Source organism: Symphodus melops (genome assembly GCF_947650265.1).
Source record: "Symphodus melops genome assembly, chromosome: 6".
Taxonomy (NCBI): domain Eukaryota; kingdom Metazoa; phylum Chordata; class Actinopteri; order Labriformes; family Labridae; genus Symphodus; species Symphodus melops.
In genome coordinates this window covers 27,887,930-27,909,883 of record NC_136696.1, presented here as the reverse complement: position 1 = coordinate 27,909,883, position 21,954 = coordinate 27,887,930, and the positions used below count along the sequence as shown (strand labels likewise).

The following is a 21,954-nucleotide window of genomic DNA, read 5'->3' as shown; positions in this document are numbered from 1 at the left end:
TTGCACCGGCTCCCAGTTCAGAATAGACGCGTAAATATCTTGCTTGTGTTTAAAGCCCTTCATGGCTTCACTCCAGTTTACATCACAGAACTTTTACAACAAGGCCCCTCAGGTCATCGCACCATAAGGGACGTTCTGGTTCCCTCATTGCATCGAGTGTAATCCAAGTTGTCTCCTCCACTTGCGTCTTAGTCCCGCCCACCAGAGATGCACGGAGGAAACGAAGCCGAGGAGAGAGGACAGAGGAAATCAGTTTTAAAAGACATGAGACGTCCTTTCCTCGACAGCGTCACATGACGCAACATCAGCTGATCCCGGTCAGCTGTCAATCAGACTAACAGCTGTTTATGTCCACACACACTGGATTATTTCTAATCAAACACACACACAGTTACAGTCAAGGGTGTAGGTTTGATTTTGACTTTGGTGGGGACATGAAATCAGGGCTTACAGTATTTTAAATATTTAAATAATGTATTATTTTGTACTGTGAATTTACTCAAACTATTAAAGAAAATACCGGCAGTCTCTTCATCTCACTGATAAACAAAACAAAGTGTACTTGTTTTAGTTTAGAATCACACAGTTCTCACAATCATAGAGGTTTCTGCTGGAAAGAAAGTGGTTTAGTCACTGGATTCACTTCTCAGGACGTTTTAGCTTCTAACTCAGTCTGAAGGTTTCTCTCCTGTATTTCTATTTCAGACATCGAAGATGTGTTGCGCTGAACTATCAATATGCATTAAAGTGTCCAACTGGAGGATGACTCTGAGGTCAGCAGTGCAGATGAGGAGTGAGAAAAAAAAAAAAAGTGAAAAATGAGTCCAGGGTTCACCGTGTGCTTCTTCCCTGCCGTGACAGTGAAGTGTTGTACAGTCTTGTGGCCTATAGGGGGACAAAAGAGTTCTTGAGTCTGTCCGTGGAGCACGACTGTGACAGCAGTCTGTCACTGAACATGCTCCTCTGCCCGGTGAAGGTGCTGTGCAGAGGGTGGTGTGTGTTGTCCATGATGGAGAGCATTTTGTCCAGAGACCTCCTCTCTACCACTGTCACCAGTGAGTCCAGCTCTGTACCCACCACAGAGCTGGCCCTCCTCACCAGTCTGTCCAGGCGTGCTGCGTCCCTCTTCTTGCAGCTTCCTCCCCAGCACACCACTGCGTAGAAGAGGACACTGGACACCACAGACTGGTAGAACATCTGCAGCAGCTTTTTGCAGATGTTGAAGGACCCCAGCCTTCTCAGGAAGTACAGACGGCTCTGTCCCTTCCTGCAGGTAGTGTCCATGTTAGGCGACCAGTCCAGCTTGTCATCCAGCTGCAGTCCCAGATACCCGTAGGTCCTGACCACCTCCACGTAGACCCCCCCGATGGAAACAGGTTCTAGATGTGGTTTGTTCCTTCGGAAGTCCACCACCATCTCCTTGGTCTTGGAGGTGTTTAGCTGCAGATGGTTGGCACTGCACCACGTCACAAAGTCCTCAATCAGGCTCCTGTACTCCTCCTCCTGTCCATCCCTGACACAAGCAACTATTGCAGTGTCGTCCGAGTATTTCTGAATGTGGCAGAGCTCAGAGTTATACTGGAAGTCAGAGGTGTACAGGGTGAACAGGACAGGGGAGAGCACAGTACCCTGTGGTGCTCCAGTGCTGCTGACCACAGTGTCAGATGTGCAGTCCTTCAGTCTGACGTACTGTGGTCTCTCTGTGAGGTAGTCCGTGATCCACCTCACCAGGTGCGAGTCCACCCTCATCTCGGTCAGCTTGTCTCTCAGTAGGAGGGGATGGATGGTGTCAAAGGCGCTTGAGAAATCAAAGAACATGATTCTCATTACGCTGCTCCCTTTGTCCAGATGAGAGTAAGCCCTGTGTAGAAGATAGAGGATGGCATCGTCCACGCCCACCTTTGCCTGGTATGCAAACTGCAGGGGAGCCTGTGCGTGTTGGACCTGGGGTCTGAGGTGTTGGAGCAGCAGCCGCTCAAAGGTCTTCATAACGTGGGATGTCAGAGCGATTGGTCTGAAGTCGCCTGGCTCACTGGGGTTTTTCTTCTTGGGGACAGGGGTGAGGCACGAGGTCTTCCAGAGCACAGGAACCTTCCCGAGCTGCAGGCTCATGTTGAAGACGTGCTGAAGTGGCTCCCCCAGCTCAGCAGAGCAGGCCTTTAGCATCCTGGGACACACCTTGTCCGGGCCTGCTGCCTTCCTGGGGCGGAGTCTTTTCAGCTCCTTGCTCACCTGGTCTCTGGTGATGGTGGTGGGGTGGGGGTGGAGGGGGGGGGGGGGGTGGATTGTCTCTGGAGATTGTGTTTTGGAGGTGTGGGGGGAGCGAGAGGGAGGGAGGGGGTATGTAGAGGGGTGCTGGGGGGACAGGCACTGGCTGCAGCGACGGAGCAGTCAAACAAGTTGAGCTGGTTTGCTCTCTCAGGGTCCCCGTCTTCTGCGTTGTTGTTTTTCTTCTTGCAGCCTGTGATGGTCTTCATGCCCTCCCAGACCTCCCTCATGTTGTTCAGCTGCAGCTTCTGTTCTACCTTCCTTCTGTACTTTTACTTTTTTTAAGGTTTTTACGCAAACTTTAAACGGCGGTTGCTAACGAGTAGCTAACTGAAACTACAGTGGTTGTTGCAGACATTAAACGTCATCACGCTGGGAACTCTTTCACTAATCCTCCTTACAGCCTCTAGTCATGTTTTTCAGTGTTCTTGCAAATATTGGCTTAATAAACAGCTTATTAAGCTAACGTTTAGCTAGCTTGTCAAATCCGCTGATTAGATCGATGAAGCATAACAGTTGTGACGTCATTACAAATCGACCGCGGTGTAGTTAGCTTGTAACACTACGTTAGCTTTTTACTTCTCTCAGCTGCATCAACTCTTCAAACTTCATATAAATGATGTTTATCTATAAATATTATCCCACTAAACAAAACAACAACGCGTCAGAAATGTGTGTTTGACACAGAGATTATTTTCTGCAATGATCCAAAATCCAATGCAAAAATCCTATAGGCGAATTTTCGTAGGAAACACCGGCGCTATTTTTTCGAGCCGAACCGAAAAGGTGGAGCTAAACACCGCAGTCCGCTGATTGGTTGAAAGATTCGTCACTTCCTGTGTTACAACTGTTAAAAAAAAAACACCATGTGTGAACCACAGATTGGTCTGTAATCTGTTCTGACTCAACAGCAGCACTGGTGGCATTAAGAGAGGGGACATCAACATCTCGTCCTGATTTAGTTGAGGAGATCCTGTGCTGCTTACTAGAAGTTGAGAATGTAGGTGGTCAAATTGGGTTTTTATGGGTACCCGGTCATTCAGGGATCGAGGGAAATGAAATCTCTGACAAGCTTGCAAAAGAGTCTTTGAGTAAACAGAGTATTGACATGAATGTTCCTCTTGGGAAGAGTGAATGTAATAGCATATGTAAAGAAAAGTTAGAGTGTCAATGGCAGAGAGAATGGGATGAAGAGCAAAAGGGCAGGCGTTGTTTCTCTCTGCAACCATCAGTTAAAAGGAAAAGGCTTCTGCTGAAATTAAGCAGAAAGGACGATGTGGTTTTAACTAGGCTGAGGTTAGGATAATGTGTTCTAGCCAGTTACTTAAAGGTAATAGGTAAACATCCTGATGGCCTGTGTCAATGTGGACAGGAAGAAACAGTCCGACATGTTGTGTTTGTGTGTTGTAATTATAAGAATGAAAGAAGTCAGTTATTCAGGGAGTTATCTGACTTGGGACTCTCATCCTTCTCATTGAAGTCCATATTTTCTGTGGGAATAAATGCCCAATGTGTTGCAGGCGCAATTCTTTGTTTCTTGCACGCTACTGGCCTGTATCAAAAGATCTGAAATAATTATACACTCCGAGACTGTGGAGGGCAGCATTACACTTCACAGGGTACGTCTCACTTTGCTTATTTGCAGTCTCCTCGGTCCTCGGTCCTCGGCCGAACCAGAAGTAGTTCCAAAGCCGCCATGTTGAGGATCGTCCCAAAGCTCTAATAGCGAACGGAGGAGAGAGGATCGAGGAGAGAGGGGGCTGATCCGAGGAGCGATGACCGAGGAGACACGAGAGCTGACTTCACGGAAGTCTTTTCACTGACAGACACGCCCCCTTCTCGTATATCACTCACTGATTGGACGCTGCACAGGATCAGACTTCAGTGAAACTTCTCAACATGAGCAGAGTTTAATACGGGAGAAAAGACGGACATTAAAAAGAGGCTAAACGGAGCGTGGGACATTTAAACAGATGATGAACATCAGTGAGTTTGTAAAGAGTCGCTCTGTGATGAGCTGGGATTAAAAAGAGTCTGACGAAGAGGAGTCCGTTTTATATTCTCACTTATTTATCTTCTGAACGTTTCATCATTTAGATTCTAATCAATCATTTTCAGTATCCTGACACATAAATATCCGTTTATAAAATACAGAGTTGGTTGTCTAAATACAGGCTAGGTTCAGTCCAAACTGTTTAATAATAATCAATAATTATAGACAATTCAAAATGAAATCTTTTAGTCAGTAGAAACTGTCCTTTTGGTTATGAGTAGACTGCAGGTTGTTCTTCAGGTGTTTTTTTTTATCAGGTAAAGACACTAAACACTGTAACTGTGTGTGTTTGATTAGTAATAATACAGTGCGTGTGTGTGTGTGTGTGTGTGTGTGTGGACATAAACAGCTGTTCGGCTGATTGACAGCTGAACGTGATCAGCTGATGTCGCGTCATGTGACGCTGTCGAGGAAACGACGTCTCATGTGTCTTAAAGCTGATTTCCTCGGTCCTCTCTCCTCGGCTTCATTTCCTCCGTGCATCTCTGGTGGGCGGGACTAAGACGCAAGTGGAGGAGACAACTTGGAGGACACTTGATGCAATAAGGGAACTGGAACGTCCCTTATGGTGCGATGACTCGGTGCAAATAAGGGAACTGAGAAAGGCCCACAGTGTACAGCCTGCCGGAACTCTAAGAGAGGAAGAAGAAGAACCACAGACGGTGATCATTTCCGTCTGTTTGTTTCTCCTCGAGGCACACAGCCTTCACTGAGACAAAGCTTGATTGAGTTTTGTGATAAAGATCCACATGCTAGTGACAAAGTGGATGAACCGCTTGATGTCTTCCAGCGTTTTTCTCCTTTTGTTGAGTATATTAGTAAGCTGTTAGCGGTTAGCTGTTAGCGGTTAGCTGTTAGCAGTTAGCTGTTAGCTGTTAGCGGATCAGGCTTAACCGAACCAAACTGTACTGATCCATACCGGACTGCTATGTGGATAGGGGGCTTTTTACACATCTATGTTTAAGGTAACCATGGTAACGGTTCAACTATGTCAGTTTGAAATATAAACGGAGTTTTGAGGAGAGAAGTTGCCGCGATTTTTCTAAAATGTCTGAAGTTGAGTTGCTGAGAGCTTTCACCGAGCAGAGACTGTCTGCAGCTGCTGAAGAGATTCTGGAGCAGTTTGAAAGAACAAAAGCAGAATATGAGGAGGAAATCCGTCGATTAAAACGGGAAATGAAGCAACAACGCCACCTGCTGGATGCTGCTTTCAACCCTAGAGTCTGCCTCCACAGATTAGGTTTGTTTTGGTTTTTTATGCTTTTTTATTTCCAGTCAAATGTGAACATTACCTGTTTGTTTGATTGACTTCCCTACGAGCGAGAAATATTTGTGTTGCAGGATCGTGTGAATGTCACTGTGTTGATCAAATATATTGAACCAAAATTTCACCATCTGACCCTGAAGAAACAAGCTGAGGGGGAGGGGCTTGTCAAATAGATACCAATGTTTGTTTTCGTCTCCTACAATCAGCCAGGGTGGTGTCATGGCTGCCTTTTACCTGTTGACCAAAGTCAGAAAAGTTGTCGGTTCAAACACGGCTCTGTGAATGTCACTGTTTCCTCCAGGGACTGCGTACGGATTACGGCCGTTTTCAGTGTTATTTGCAGGCTGACCACTCGAGTTGTGCAGCTCCACATGTCCGCAGACAGCAGTTACAAAATGACCAAATCTCAACAAACGGTGAAGACGTCATCTCTGACACTTGAAGAGAGTTAATGTTGTGTACATAAGATCATAAATAACAGGCTTCCAGGGACTTTAAAGGCCCTGACACAGTGAGGAGATCGTCAGCATATTAGCAGGTCAGGCTGAAGGATTCCATTGTTAATGTTCATGTTAAATGTCCTATGCGGGAAATGCATCATGGGAAGGGAAGGCTGCAAAGGACCCAACCGTTAGAGCCTCCAAATCGGGGAAAAGAAGGCTGCATTCGAAGGAGCCGCTGAATTGGGACGGCACTTATCACACCGGTGTGACGCAATCGTTCTGACAACGCAGCCCACGAAGGCTGCGGCTGCTGGAATGGGACTCAGCTTATGTGATAGTTTGTGCATAAAAACGCCATGACCACACGTCCACAGAGAGAGCTGTCACGATACTGTCGGTGTGTTTGATTGAGTCACACAAAAAGAGCAACAAGCTGTTAATAAACACTGAACTTGAATTTTGACTTGAATTTCAAATTAAAGGCACATCTGTAAAAATGATGTCATATATTGATGTTTACACCGATTCTATTGAATCTTTGTTCAACCAATCAAAGCATCGATGTGGAGTGATGGATCGTTGAGCCCCGAGGTCCCCTTTACTCTTAGTCACATAGGGGCTGCAAAATCTTGTTTGGGGGATTATTGTATAGAGAGGGGAGGGGGGACAGCGGGTGTGCATTGTAACGATGCTTTGTACTGTAACCAATGTCCTGTGTCTTGTGTCCTGTCTGTATACAGCTACTGGATGCCCTGAATTTCCCTCGGGATCAATAAAGTATCTATCTATCTATCATCACAGAAAAGACATAAAGCCATGTGCTGCTTCCTGACACCACTATGAGCTTTCTGTCACTCGTCACTCCGCCCACTGAGACATCTCGTGCATGCCCTGTATAAAGTAGTGCTATCAGTGGTTTCATCTGATTAGTAAATTCAGGTTTTTAGCACTTTATGTATTTCCCTGTTTTCACAGATGTGCAGCAGCTGGTGGTGAGTCAAGACGAGGTTTCCCCTGAGCAGCAGGATCTGAGCCCTAGACTGGACCAGAGCGAGCCACCGAACTCAGCACAAATTAAAGATGAAGAGAAGGAGCTCTGGGGCAAACAGGAAGGAGAGCAGCTTCAAGGGCCAGAGGAGTTTGATATCAGCATGTTAACATTCCAACTTGTCCCTGTGAAGAAGGAAGAAGAAGACGAAGAGAAACCTCAGATCTCACAGCTTCATGAAAACCAAAGTGAAGAGAGCAGAGACACACAGCATATAAAAACAGAAGCTGACGGAGAGGACTGTGGAGGAGCAGAACCAGGCAGAGACTTTAATCCAGACAGTCATTTACAGCCAGATACTCCTGACAAGACTTCAGACTTTTCTGGATCTGATACTGATGACTGTGGTGATTGGGAGGAGAGAGATAAACCTCAGGAAGGTTTAAAACTTCTGCCAAACAAAGACATAGCAGATACTCCTGACAACCCTTCACTCTCTGAATCAAAGACAGATGACACAAGGTGGGCTTTGGAGGGCTCCAGGAATCCTCAGGAAGATTTAAACCCTGTGCAAAACAAAGATGTACCTGTGAGTAATGTGGTATGTAATACAGTTAAAATATCAGTCAGCTCCTCTGAATGTGCTACAAGCTTCCGACAAAAGAAACCAAAAAAACTAAAAGGAATCCAAACAGGAGTGAAACTTTTGAATTGCAAAAAAAACAGCTGTTCACTTTGTAAAAAATTGTTTTCTTCCCAATCAGCTGTTGTTAAACACATGAGGACCCACACAGGGGAGAAACCCTTCAAGTGTTCAGTTTGTGGTAAAAGATTTACAGAAAATGGAAATCTGAAGACCCACATGGCAGTTCACTCAGGAGAGAAACCATTTAGCTGTTCAGTTTGTGGTAAAAGATTTACACTAAAACGAAGTCTGAGGCGACACTCTGCAGTTCACTCAGAAGAGAAACCATTTAGCTGTTCAGTTTGTTGTAAAAGATTTATACTAAATGGAAGTCTGACGACCCACATGGCAGTTCACTCAGGAGAGAAACCATTTAGCTGTTCAGTTTGTGGTAAAACATTTCCGCTAAAACGAAGTCTGAGGCGACACTCTGCAGTTCACCCAGAAGAGAAACCATTTAGCTGTTCAGTTTGTGGTAAAAGATTTATACTAAATAGAAGTCTGACGACCCACATGGCAGTTCACACAGGAGAGAAACCACTTCGCTGTTCAGTTTGTGGTAAAAGATTTACAGAAAATGGAAATCTGAAGACCCACATGGCAGTTCACTCAGGAGAGAAACCATTTAGCTGTTCATTTTGTGGTAAAAGATTTGCACTAAATGGACATCTGAGGCAACACTCGACAATTCACTCAGGAGAGAAACCATTTAGCTGTTCAGTTTGTGGTAAAAGATTTATACTAAATGGACATCTGAGGCGACACTCGACAATTCACTCAGGAGAGAAACCATTTAGCTGTTCAGTTTGTGGTAAAAGATTTGCACTAAATGGACGGCTGAGGCGACACTTGGTAGTTCACTCAGGAGAGAAACCATTTAGCTGTTCAGTTTGTGGTAAAAGATTTACACAAAACAGATATCTGAGGCAACACTCTGCAGTTCACTCAGAACAGAAACCATTTAGCTGTTCAGTTTGTGGTAAAGGATTTATACAAAACAGAGATCTGAGGCGACACTCTGCAGTTCACTCAGAAGAGAAACCATTTAGCTGTTGAGTTTGTGGGGAAAGATTTATACGAATTGAACTTCTGAAACACCACCTGGCAGTTCACACATGAGAGAGACCATTGAGTTGTTCATATTTTTATAAAAACGGTCTCTCAACGTGATTGTTCCAGACGTCACATGCTTGTTTGTAAAAGAAGGAAAATTTCAAATGTCTGTAATGCCAATTAATTCCTGTAGGAATCTATCAGAAAAGGTCAGACACATCTTAATGATGTTCAGATAAAAAAAAGACACAAAACAGACTCCAAAATACGTCTTCTTCAGTTTGATGTTTTCAGCAGACAAAGTCACATAAACAAATAAATTCTGCATTCTGAAACAGTTATTAAAAAATGATTTACAACTACGTTGTATTTGTTTTGCTTTATCTGTGAAAAAACAACAACTTTGTTCCAAACATAAAATAAAGTCTTGTTTGCAATATTTCTTTGGTTGTGTTTTGTAAATTGGTCTTGATATTTACTGACCCGCTCACAGAGTGCTTTATGAAATATTTCAGCTGCTCTGTTTGTGAAAAAATATTTCCAAGAGAAGAGATACACAGAAGATAGTCCTTACATGTGTTCCCTCTGCAGTACAGGATTTGCAAACCAAATGGAGCTCTGAGACAACCCTTGGATGTTCATGCAGCCAGGGGCAGCCATGGATCACTGGTAGGTTTATGCCCAGCTCCTGCAGGCACATGTCAAAGTCTCCTTGGTTAAGCCACATCCATGCCCTGATGACCTCCAGACCCAACTACTGAAATTCAATATTTTGATATGAACCAGACCTCTACACAGATGTACATTTGGTTCACATAACACATGGTGGGGACATGAAATCAGGACTTACAGTATTTTAAGTATTTCAATAATGTATTATTTTGTACTGGGAATGTACTTAAACTAGATTGGACAACAATTGGGAATGTACTTAAACTAGATTGGACAACAATTGGGAATGTACTTAAACTAGATTGGACAACACACACCAACCACCTGTACGGGAAGACACAAAGCAGGATGTACTTCCTAAGGAGACTGCGGTCCTTTAACATCTGCAGCAAGTTGCTGGGGATGTTTTACCAGTCCGTGGTTTCCAGCGTGCTTTTTTACACCGTGGTATGCTGGGGGGGGCAGCATATCCAAACAGCACACATCCAGACTGGACAAACTGATCAGGCGGGTCGGCTCTGTGGTCGGCTTGAAGCTGGACTCTTTGGTGACGGTACACAGTACCCAGGAGGTCGAAGCGCAGCGAGCCACCCAAGGACTCACGGGAAGCTCTGCCTGCAGCCATGGCGCAAGAACAAGAGGCAGAGTTCCCCCTCACACTGAACACCAGTGACTACGAGGAGCAGTACTCACTTCCGGACTTTCCGGGTTTAACACCGTTCACCCCGGTGGACACGCGGCCCAGGCGGAAGCAGGTGAAGAACCCCTTCTATCCGGTCACTGCGGAGTCTTACGGCGCATACGCGATCACGATCTTCGCCGCCGTCATCTTCAGCGTGGGGATCATCGGTCATGTGCATCGTGTGTCACAACTACTACATGAGGAGCATCTCCAACTCGCTGCTGGCCAACCTCGCGCTCTGGGACTTCGTCGTCATCTTCTTCTGCCTGCCGCTCGTGGTGTTCCACGAGCTCACCAAGAACTGGCTGCTGGGGGAGTTCTCGTGCAGGATCATCCCCTACCTGGAGGTGAGTGGGGGGGGGGGGGTTCAACTCCTCCAGGTTCAACTCTGGAGGAAACGAGCTGCCTGGCGTCCAGCTTTCAGAATATCGTAACTGTGATGTCATCGGGAGGTCAGATGGCTTTACTCGACCTGTCGGCACCGTTCCTGTTCAGAGGCAGGAAGATATACTATGGGTACAGATGACTTTTAAAAGGACCAATCAGTGAGCTTCCTCTCTGATCTGTGAGCCGAGGATCAACGTTTCCTGTGTGTGTGTGTGTGTGTGTGTGTGTGTGTGTGTTTTTCAGGTGTCAGCGGTGCTCCGAGGTCGCAGTGAGGGAACCATGTGCCGCGGCGATCGACGAGAAGGTCGTAGCAGAAGGTGAGACGTAACGAAGCTCCTCCGCCACGACCTCACATCAACCGTGTCGACCAATTTACATCTTTGTGTTGAGGCGTTCTGGAAGCATGGCGAGCAGAGAAAACAACCGGTGATCACACACACACACACACACACTCTGAAATCTAAACACACGCAGCGCTGCTCCGCCAATTTGTGAGAAACTGACGAGATGTCGAACAGTTTTTACACATTTCACGCAGGACTACTTCTTCAAGTTCCACAAAAACTCCTTTTCTCTTTTTTTTAAATTGTTTTACATTTATTTATATTTGATGAATAAACTGACCACACGTCACCGTCTGTGTTCTGCAGCTCTCGGCGTGCAGCTGCTGCAGTTCGTCCTGCTGATGAAGCTCGAGCTGCAGGACTCGACGGACACGCTGGACGTCTTCCTGTGGAGAGACGCTGTGAGTTTTCTCATCGCCATCAGAATCCAAAGCTCAGCATGCATCAAATTAATCAGTATTAAAGAAAAAAAAATTAAAAAAGAGGCGAATGTGAAAGTGCTTGAACGTGCTTTACCTCTGAGTGCCAGCAGGGGGCGACTCGACCAGCTGCAGAAAAAAAAAACAGAAATCTATAAAAGTCTTTAAAAGAGACATTTAACAACGTTGGTCCAAATATGGTCGCTTCTGGGTCACATGATATTAGAGGTGGCGTAAAGACGCCGTCCAGAAGCTGCTCCAGTTTAACGGGTCAGAATCAGCGCTTGGACCCCTTCGGGCCCTCGCCGTTCATTTTAGTCTTCGTCTGTCCCGTGCGAGCTCTCTGAGCAGAGATGATGTCAGCGCTTTGTTTCCATATTCAGGAGGAGTTCTTCGGTGTGGCAGCAGAAGACGCCGCGGCCAATCAGGAGGCTCAGAACAGCATCCGTCAAACGATGAGCTTCCTCTGTCCACCGGGGGCCGCCACGGGCAAGTATTTTAAATATATTCATCTGTAAAAAGAAAACATAGAGGAGTGTTAAGTTCAACACACACAAGAAGGACAGAGCCTCGTCAGTTAGTTGCTATGGCTACCCCAAACCTGGAGCTCGACACACAGTGAAGGTAACAACGTGACCTCAAGGAAAGAGAGAAGGGAAAATATGACAGAGCGGCCTTAATAGAGTGTGACTGGTCGTCTGTCTGTATATATCAGCCGCCCTGTGATTGGCTGGCGAGCAGTCCAGGGGTTTAGCCCCGCCCCCTCATCCCATCTTTCACAGCCTCAGGTGTGTTTGTGTCCTCAGGTGAGCGGCGTCCGTGGATGGATTTGTGTCTGGCGGCATACGAAGCAGAGAACCGCATGTGTTATCAGATCTGTCAGACCGTCTTCACCGAACCCGCCTCGTCAACACGCAGCAACCCGAACCCGGTCTGAAACACCTGCAGCTTAGAAAAAACCACGAGTCGCTCACACCAGCTTTGACCTTTATTTAAACCTATTCCTGAAAACAAACATTCATGTATATATTTCTTTAGATGTATAAAACTGAGTGTGTGTTTGAAAACGTTCTTTGAGCGACTCTTTTATTTAAACGTCATGTATGTTGTGTATTTGTGTTCTTGGCATGTTTATGTTTGTATTTTTGAGGTTTGTACATGTAAATAAAACTTTCTTTATATAGTATACTTTTTATCATTTGTGTCTCAAATTACTTTAATTATACACAACACACACACCTAGTCGTTGCGGCTCACAAAGGAAACAGAAGGGTTGAGTATCTGCTGTGTTATTGCGCCCTCTGCTGGTCAGATGAACTTCATAAAAACTTCTAATGAACTGGCTCTCCTGTGATGATGAAACACTGAGTGATAACTTTATTATCCACTTTGAGCAAGGGTGTAGGTTTGACTTTGGTGGGGACATGAAATCAGGACTTACAGTAGTTTAAGTATTTAAATAATGTATTATTTTGTACTGTTAATGTACTTAAACTATTAAAGACAATACTGGCAGTCTCTTCATCTCACTGATAAACAAAACAAAGTGTACTTGTTTTAGTCTAGAATCACACAGTTCTCACAATCATAGAGGTTTCTGCTGGAGAGAAAGTGGTTTAGTCACTGGGTTCACTTCTCAGGACGTTTTAGCTTCTAACTCAGTCTGAAGGTATGTCTCCTGTATTTCTATTTCAGACGTCGAAGATGTGTTGAGCTGAACTATCAATATGCATTAAAGTGTCCAACTGGAGGATGACTCTGAGGTCAGCAGTGCAGATGAGGAGTGAGAAAAAAAGAAGAGAAAAAAGTGAAAAATGAGTCCAGGGCTCACCGTGTGCTTCTTCCCTGCCGTGACAGTGAAGTGTTGTACAGTCTTATGGCCTATAGGGGGACAAAAGAGTTCTTGAGTCTGTCCGTGGAGCACGACTGTGACAGCAGTCTGTCACTGAACATGCTCCTCTGACCGGTGAAGGTGCTGTGCAGAGGGTGGTGTGTGTTGTCCATGATGGAGAGCATTTTGTCCAGAGTCCTCCTCTCTACCACTGTCACCAGTGAGTCCAGCTCTGTACCCACCACAGAGCTGGCCCTCCTCACCAGTCTGTCCAGGCGTGCTGCGTCCCTCTTCTTGCAGCTTCCTCCCCAGCACACCACTGCGTAGAAGAGGACACTGGACACCACAGACTGGTAGAACATCTGCAGCAGCTTTTTGCAGATGTTGAAGGACCCCAGCCTTCTCAGGAAGTACAGACGGCTCTGTCCCTTCCTGCAGGTAGTGTCCATGTTAGGCGACCAGTCCAGTTTGTCATCCAGTTGCAGCCCCAGATACCCGTAGGTCCTGACCACCTCCACGTAGACCCCCCCGATGGAAACAGGTTCTAGATGTGGTTTGTTCCTTCAGAAGTCCACCACCATCTCCTTGGTCTTGGAGGTGTTTAGCTGCAGATGGTTGGCACTGCACCACGTCGCAAAGTCCTCAATCAGGCTCCTGTACTCCTCCTCCTGTCCATCCCTGACACAACCAACTATTGCAGTGTCGTCCGAGTATTTCTGCATTTGGCAGAGCTCAGAGTTATACTGGAAGTCAGAGGTGTACAGGGTGAACAGGACAGGGGAGAGCACAGTCCCCTGTGGTGCTCCGGTGCTGCTGACCACAGTGTCAGATGTGCAGTCCTTCAGTCTGACATACTGTGGTCTCTCTGTGAGGTAGTCAGTGATCCACCTTACCAGGTGCGAGTCCACCCTCATCTCGGTCAGCTTGTCTCTCAGTAGGAGGGGATGGATGGTGTTGAAAGCGCTTGAGAAATCAAAGAACATGATTCTCATCACGCTGCTCCCTTTGTCCAGATGTGAGTAAGCCCTGTGTAGAAGATAGAGGATGGCATCGTCCACGCCCACCTTTGCCTGGTATGCAAACTGCAGGGGATCCTGTGCGTGTTGGACCTGGGGTCTGAGGTGTTGGAGCAGCAGCCGCTCAAAGGTCTTCATAACGTGGGATGTCAGAGCGATTGGTCTGAAGTCGCCTGGCTCACTGGGGTTTTTCTTCTTGGGGACCGGGGTGAGGCACGAGGTCTTCCAGAGCACAGGAACCTTCCCAAGCCGCAGGCTCATGTTGAAGACATGCTGAAGTGGCTCCCCCAGCTCAGCAGAGCAGGCCTTTAGCATCCTGGGACACACCTTGTCCGGGCCTGCTGCCTTCCTGGGGCGGAGTCTCTTCACCATCACCTGGTCTCTGGTGATGGTGGGGGGGGGTGGATTGTCTCTGGAGATTGTGTTTTGGAGGTGTGGGGGGAGTGAGAGGGAGGGAGGGGGTGTGTAGAGGGGTGCTGGGGGGACAGGCACTGGCTGCAGCGACGGAGCAGTCAAACCTGTTAAAAAACAAGTTGAGCTGGTTTGCTCTCTCAGGATCCCTGTCTTCTGCGTTGTTGTTTTTCTTCTTGCAGCCTGTGATGGTTTTCATGCCCTCCCAGACCTCCTTCATGTTGTTCAGTTGCAGCTTCTGTTCTACCTTCCTTCTGTACTCCTCCTTTGCCTCTCGGAGTCTGACCTTGAGTTCCCCCTGCACACGCTTCAGCTCTGCCTGGTCTCCCTCCTTGAATGCCCTTTTCTTCCTGTTAAGGATCTCCTTGACATCGCTGGTGATCCAGGGCTTGTTGTTCGGGAAGCAGCGCACAGTTTTAGTGGGAACCACAACGTCCATACAGAAGTTCCATACGGTCCATACGCAAATGGACGCCGATTTGCAGCATTTCCATACACTAATCCCGGGAAAGTTTCCCAAATAACCGTTCCGTACCGTCCCACTTTTTTTGGGACCCTTCCGTTCGGGTGCCAAAAATAGACTGGCATAGTTTAGAGTCCTTAAACCAGGATGTGAGTTAGCATTTTAGCGTCATGGGTTGCTAACTCTAAAAGTCAATGAGGATTTTGAATGGGTTTGTGTTTAGACGCCTGAAATAAGGTCTGTGGTTAACACAAGCTGAAGAGATGTTGACGTTTTGTTAGACGAGATAAACTACGTTAGCTAAGACCCCACGTGTGAATTTTAAGGTTTTTACACAAACTTTAAAAGGCGGTTGCTAACGAGTAGCTCACTGAAACTACAGTGGTTGTCACAGACATTAAACGTCATCACGCCGGGAACTCTCTCCCTAATCCTCCTTACAGCCTCTAGTCTTGTTTTTCAGTGTTCTTGCAAATATTAGGTTAATAAACAACTTATTAAGTAGTGATGTTACAAGATGTGCCGAGGCTTTGAAGCGTGTGTCGAGTAATCGAGGGGGCGGTTCGGCGAAGCGCGTATCAAGGCTTGCTTCTTTTAGAGGAGGAGCCGAAAATGATGACGTCTGAAGCCTCGCTGCCCGGCTGTACCACGTGACTGCTTCGGGAAGTGGTTCAGATTTTTTTTCCCCTGTGTGGGAACATTTTGATTTGATAACTCCTAACAAGGTAAGCTAAATCTAACATTATTTCAGACCAAATAGGTTTGCTTATCAAGAACTGCATTTTCATTCACTTTGTTATTTTATTCAAAGGTGAGGTGTTTATTGTGTTCCAAGGAGTTGGGGTACAATAACAACACCTCATCCATGCTAAGGCATTACCGTGCCTTGCATGAGAATAAGGAGGCAACTGGAGCCTTAAGGTAAATCATTACAATATTATAAACGCGCTATAATAATTTTTCCATGTTGACTTTTGTTTATTGTGCAAATAAAGACAATTAACAGACACTGTATTTATTCTCATTTGACCAGCCACCAGAAAACAAGAGCTGGATGAAGCCCTGGTCTCCATGATAGTGAAGGATACACAGCCCTTCAGTGTTGTGGATGACGTTGGATTCAGGACATTTGTGTCCAAACTGGATCCCAATTATTCTGTACCCTGTGAAAGGGTGTTTTCAAAGGCTGGAGTGTCAAAAAAAAAAAGGAATCGCTTAAAACCAAAAACTGCTGAGAAACTGTTATTTCTGAATAAAAATGAATAAAATCTCCCCTTTTCTGTACATCATTGTCCAAGTTACACAAGCATGTTCAGTGCCCTTTTCCTAGTTCCACAAGCACTTTAACTGTCCTATGCCTGCTTAAGGCCATGCCATTTTCCTAAAGTGACAGAAAAACACTACACAACCTGTTTTATATATACTACAATATTTTGAAAATGTACACACAGAAAAAATGTAAAAATACTTTATTATACACATATGTGATCAGTTATGTAGAGAAATTATTTGGTCATACATTTCTTTGTAATTCTCAAGAGCCATAACAGACACAAAAATTCAATGCATCACACATTATGTGGTTAAGATCATAGGTTAAGATACAGCTGCCTGCAATTATAAACCTGGCCAGTAGGTGGTTTCGTGTGCACATGAAGCTTCGTGAGATGAACCCTTTCTCGAACCAATTGGCTCAAGTGGATCAATGCCTCATGAGGCTTCATCTCATTAAGCTAACATTTAGCTATCTTGTCAAATCCGCTGATTAGATTGATGAAGCATAACAGTCGAGACGTCATTACAAACTGACCGTGGTGTAGTTAGCTTGTAGCATAACGTTAGCTTTTTACTTCTCTCAGCTGCATTAACTCTTCAAACTTCATATAAATCATGTTTATCTATGAAGATTATCCCGCTGAACTAAACAGCTACACATCAGAAACGTGTGTTTGACACAGAGATTATTTTCTGCAATGATCCAAAATCCAATGCAAAAATCCTGGAGGCGAATTTTCGTAGGAAACACAGGCGCTATTTTTTCGAGCCGAACCGAAAACACTGCAGTCCGCTGATTGGTTGAAAGATTTGTCACTTCCTGTGTTACAACTGTAAAAAAAAAAAAAAAAAAAAAAGGGAAACGAAATCTCTGACAAGCTTGCAAAAGAGTCTTTGAGTAAACAGAGTATTGACATGAATGTTCCTCTTGGAAAGAGTGAATGTTATAGTATATGTAAAGAAAAGTTAGAGTGTCAATGGCAGAGAGAATGGGATGAAGAGCAAAAGGGCAGGCGTTGTTTCTCTCTGCAACCATCAGTTAAAAGGAAAAGGCTTCTGCTGAAATTAAGCAGAAAGGACGATGTGGTTTTAACTAGGCTGAGGTTAGGATATTGTGTTCTAGCCTGTTACTTAAAGGTAATAGGTAAACATCCTGATGGCCTGTGTCAATGTGGACAGGAAGAAACAGTCCGACATGTTGTGTTTGTGTGTTGTAATTATAAGAATGAAAGAAGTCAGTTATTCAGGGAGTTATCTGACTTGGGACTCTCATCCTTCTCATTGAAGTCCATATTTTCTGTGGAAATAAATGCCCAATGTGTTGCAGGCGAAATTCTTTGTTTCTTGCACGCTACTGGCCTGTATCAAAAGATCTGAAATAATTATACACTCCGAGACTGTGGAGGGCAGCATTACACTTCACAGTGTACAGCCTGCCGGAACTCTAAGAGAGGAAGAAGAAGAACCACAGACGGTGATCGTTTACGTCTGTTTGTTTCTCCTCGAGGCACACAGCCTTCACTGAAACAAAGCTGGATTAAGTTTTGGGATAAAGATCCACATGCTAGTGACAAAGTGGATAAACTGCTTGATGTCTTCCAGCGTTTAGTTAGCGGTTAGCGGTTAGCAGTTAGCGGTTAGCTGCTATCATACATAGCATACGGCTTACACGTGGGTGGCTGAGGAAACAAACAGGATCAGGCTTAACCGAACCAAACTGCACTGATCCGTACCGGACTGCTATGTGGAAAGGGGGCTTTTTTAGACATCTATGTTTAAGGTAACCATGGTAACGGCTCAGCAACGTCAGTTTGAAATATAAACGGAGTTTTGAGGAGTGAAGTTGCCGCGATTTTTCTAAAATGTCTGAAGCTGAGTTGCTGAGAGCTTTCACCGAGCAGAGACTGTCTGCAGCTGCTGAAGAGATTCTGGAGCAGTTTGAAAGAACAAAAGCAGAATATGAGGAGGAAATCCGTCGATTAAAACGGGAAATGAAGCAACAACTTCACCTGCTGGATGCTGCTTTCAACCCTAGAGTCTGCCTCCACAGATTAGGTTTTGTTTTGGTTTTTTATGCTTTTTTATTTCCAGTCAAATGTGAACATTACCTGTTTGTTTGATTTTGTCACTCGTGACTCCGCCCACTGAAACATCTCGTGCATACCCTGTATAAAGTAGTGCTCTCAGTGGTTTCATCTGATTAGTAAATTCAGGTTTTTATAACTGTATACATTTCACTGTTTTCACAGATGTGCAGCAGCTGGTGGTGAGTCAAGACGAGGTTTCACCTGAGCAGCAGGATCTGAGCCCTAGACTGGACCAGAGCGAGCCACCAAACTCAGCACAAATTAAAGATGAAGAGAAGGAACTGTGGGGCAGACAGGAAGGAGAGCAGCTTCAGGGGTCAGAGGAGTTTGATATCAGCATGTTAACCTTCCAACTTCTCCCTGTGAATAAGGAAGAAGAAGACGAAGAGAAACCTCAGTCCTCACAGCTTCATGAAAACCAAAGTGAAGAGAGCAGAGACACACAGCATATAAAAACAGAAGCTGACGGAGAGGACTGTGGAGGAGCAGAACCAGGCAGAGACTTTAATCCAGACAGTCATTTACAGCCAGATACTCCTGACAAGACTTCAGACTTTTCTGGATCTGATACTGATGACAGTGGTGATTGGGAGGAGAGAGATGAACCTCAGGAAGGTTTAAAACTTCTGCCAAGCAAAGACATACCAGATACTCCTGACAACCCTTCACACTCTGAATCAAAGACAGATGACACAAGGTGGGCTTTGGAGGGCTCCAGGAATCCTCAGGAAGATTTAAACCCTGTGCAAAACAAAGATGTACCTGTGAGTAATGTGGTATGTAATACAGCTAAAATATCAGTCAGCTCCTCTGAATGTGCTACAAGCTTCGGACAAAAGAAACCAAAAAAACAAAAAGGAATCCAAACAGGAGTGAAACTTTTGAATTGCAAAAAAAACAGCTGTTCACTTTGTAAAAAAAATGTTTTCTTCCCAATCAGCTGTTGTTAAACACATGAGGACCCACACAGGGGAGAAACCCTTCAAATGTTCAGTTTGTGGTCAAAGATTTACACTAAATAGACATCTGAGGCGACACTCTGCAATTCACTCAGGAGAGAAACGATTTAGCTGTTCAGTTTGTGGTAAAAGATTTACACGAAATGGAGGGTTGATGCGACACTCGGCAGTTCACTCAGGAGAGAAACGATTTAGCTGTTCAGTTTGTGGTAAAAGATTTACACTAAGTGGAGGGTTAATGCGACACTCGGCAGTTCACTCAGGAGAGAAACCATTTAGCTGTTCAGTTTGTGGTAAAAGATTTGCACGAAATGCACATTTGAAGTCCCACATTGCAGTTCATGCAGAAGAGAAACCATTTAGCTGTTCAGTATGTGGTAAAAGATTTGCACACATTAAAACTCTGAAACACCACCTGGCAGTTCACTCATGAGAAAGACCATTGAGTTGTTCATATTTTTATAAAAACGGTCTCTCAACGTGATTGTTCCAAACGTCACATGCTTGTTTGTGAAAGAAGGAAAATTCAAAATGTCTGTAATGCCAATTAATTCCTGTAGGAATCTATCAGAAAAGGTCAGACACATCTTAACGATGTTCAGATAAAAAAAACACATAACAGACTCCAAAATACGTCTTCAGTTTGATATTTTCAGCAGACAAAGTCACATGATCAAATAAATTATGCATTCTGAAACAGTTTTTAAAAAATGATTTACAAATATGTCGTATTTGTTTTGCTTTATATGTTAAAAAAAAAAAAACTTTGTTCCAAACATAAAATAAAGTCTTGTTTGCAATATTTCTTTGTTTGTTTTGTAAATTGGTCTTGATATTTACTGACCCACTCACAGAGTGCTTCATGAAATATTTCAGCTGCTCTGTTTGTGAAAAAATATTTCCAAGAGAAGAGATACACAGAAGATAGTCCTTACATGTGTTTCCTCTGCAGTACAGGATTTGCAAACAAAATGGAGCTCTGAGACAACCGTTGGATGTTCATGCAGCCAGGGGCAGCCGTGGATCACTGGTAGGTTTATCCCCAGCTCCTGCAGCCACATGTCAAAGTCTCCTTGGTTAAGCCACATCCATGCCCTGATGACCTCCACACCCAACTACTGAAATTCAATATATTGATATGAGCCAGGCCTCTACACACATGTACATTTGGTTCAAAATGCTGAAGCCAGAAATAAATCAAAAGTAGAATAATGATAAATAACAGTGAGAAGTTGTGTGCAACATAATTTAATATTCTTTAGTTTTTGTACCAGTCCCTTTAAATATGAAACACAATCAAATAAACACGTCAACAGAAGGAAGAAAAGAAGAGGAGGCTTTTATTTGATCTTTAAAACAAACAGGTGAAGTTGTTCACGTCTGTATGATCATATTAAATGTCCATCTTAGTTGGAGCAGTGTTTTGGTTTGTACAAACACTTGCACACAGCACTTGTAACGGTTCTGGTCTTAAAGGAAGGAGTGCCAGTCAGAGTCAGTCTGACAAATAATGTGTTAAACATGAACCAAGATACCTTAACCCGCACAACAAACATGCATAAACAACAGAATAACAACATCATGAACAAAAAAAAAAAAAAAAAGGAATCCAAACAGGAGTGAAACGTTTGAATTGCAAAAAAAAACAGCTGTTCACTTTGTAAACAAATGTTTTCTTCCTAATCAGCTGTTGTTAAACACATGAGGACCCACACAGGGGAGAAACCCTTCAAGTGTTCAGTTTGTGGTAAAAGATTTACAGAAAATGGAAGTCTGAAGACCCACATGGCAGTTCACTCAGGAGAGAAACCGTTTAGCTGTTCAGTTTGTGGTAAAGCATTTCCACTAAAAGGAAATCTGAGGTGACACTCGGCAATTCACTCAGGAGAGAAACCATATAGCTGTTCAGTTTGTTGTAAAACATTTGCACTAAATGGAGATCTGAGGCGACACTCGGCAGTTCACTCAGGAGAGAAACCATTTAGCTGTTCAGTTTGTGGTAAAAGATTTACACTAAATGGACTTGTGAGGCGACACTCTGCAGTTCACTCAGGAGAGAAACCATTTAGCTGTTCAGTTTGTGGTAAAAGATTTACACTAAATGGACATCTGAGGCGACACTCTGCAGTTCACTCAGGAGAGAAACCATTTAGCTGTTCAGTTTGTGGTAAAACATTTGCACTAAATGGAGATCTGAGGCGACACTCGGCAGTTCACTCAGGAGAGAAACCATTTAGCTGTTCAGTTTGTGGTTAAAGATTTACACGAAGGGAAACTATGAAATACCACCTGGCAGTTCACACATGAGAGAGACCATTGAGTTGTTCATATTTTTATAAAAACGGCCTCTCAACGTGATTGTTCCAGACGTCACATGCTTGTTTGTGAAAGAAGGAAAATTCAAAATGTCTGTAATGCCAATGAATTCCTGTAGGAATCTATCAGAAAAGGTCAGACACATCTTAACGATGTTCAGATAAAAAAAACACATAACAGACTCCAAAATACGTCTTCTTCAGTTTGATGTTTTCAGCAGACAAAGTCACATGATTAAATAAATTCTGCGTTCTGAAACAGTTTTTCAAAAATGATCTACAAATATGTTGTATTTGTTTTGCTTTGTATGTAAAAAAAACTTTGCTCCAAACATA

The 21,954-nt window shown here is 44.3% G+C and overlaps 2 protein-coding genes and 1 long non-coding RNA gene across 3 annotated transcripts; all 3 read left to right on the top strand.

Moving 5' to 3' along the window:
• Positions 1–4,920: 4,920 nt before the first annotated feature.
• On the top strand, positions 4,921–20,105 carry LOC306825153 (uncharacterized protein). The gene is made up of 3 exons (XM_079345718.1): positions 4,921–5,126; positions 17,867–18,312; positions 18,507–20,105. The coding sequence occupies exons 2-3, from the start codon at positions 18,120–18,122 to the stop codon at positions 19,292–19,294; spliced, it is 981 nt and encodes a 326-aa protein (XP_079201844.1). The 5' UTR covers positions 4,921–5,126; positions 17,867–18,119; the 3' UTR covers positions 19,295–20,105.
• Positions 5,126–11,779, top strand: LOC306825859 (uncharacterized protein; the record flags this gene model as incomplete). Its single annotated transcript, XM_079346813.1, has 9 exons — positions 5,126–5,561; positions 7,007–7,608; positions 9,349–9,451; positions 9,991–10,137; positions 10,265–10,458; positions 10,536–10,627; positions 10,742–10,815; positions 11,149–11,243; positions 11,645–11,779. Exons 1-9 carry the CDS (start codon positions 5,369–5,371, stop codon positions 11,777–11,779), a joined length of 1,635 nt encoding a protein of 544 aa, XP_079202939.1. The 5' UTR covers positions 5,126–5,368.
• Positions 15,665–16,166, top strand: LOC306825653. The gene is made up of 3 exons (XR_013779302.1): positions 15,665–15,707; positions 15,794–15,903; positions 16,016–16,166. It is a non-coding gene; the product is annotated as an uncharacterized lncRNA (long non-coding RNA).
• Positions 20,106–21,954: the final 1,849 nt, after the last annotated feature.

What these genes read in the sequence shown, in the direction of transcription:
- LOC306825153 (XM_079345718.1), top strand. Translation starts at nt 18,120, where the DNA reads ATGTCTGAAGCTGAGTTGCTGAGAGCTTTCACCGAGCAGAGACTGTCT. An exon ending in AGTCTGCCTCCACAGATTAG is followed by an intron (nt 18,313 to 18,506) that starts GTTTTGTTTTGG and finishes CTGTTTTCACAG; the next exon opens with ATGTGCAGCAGCTGGTGGTG.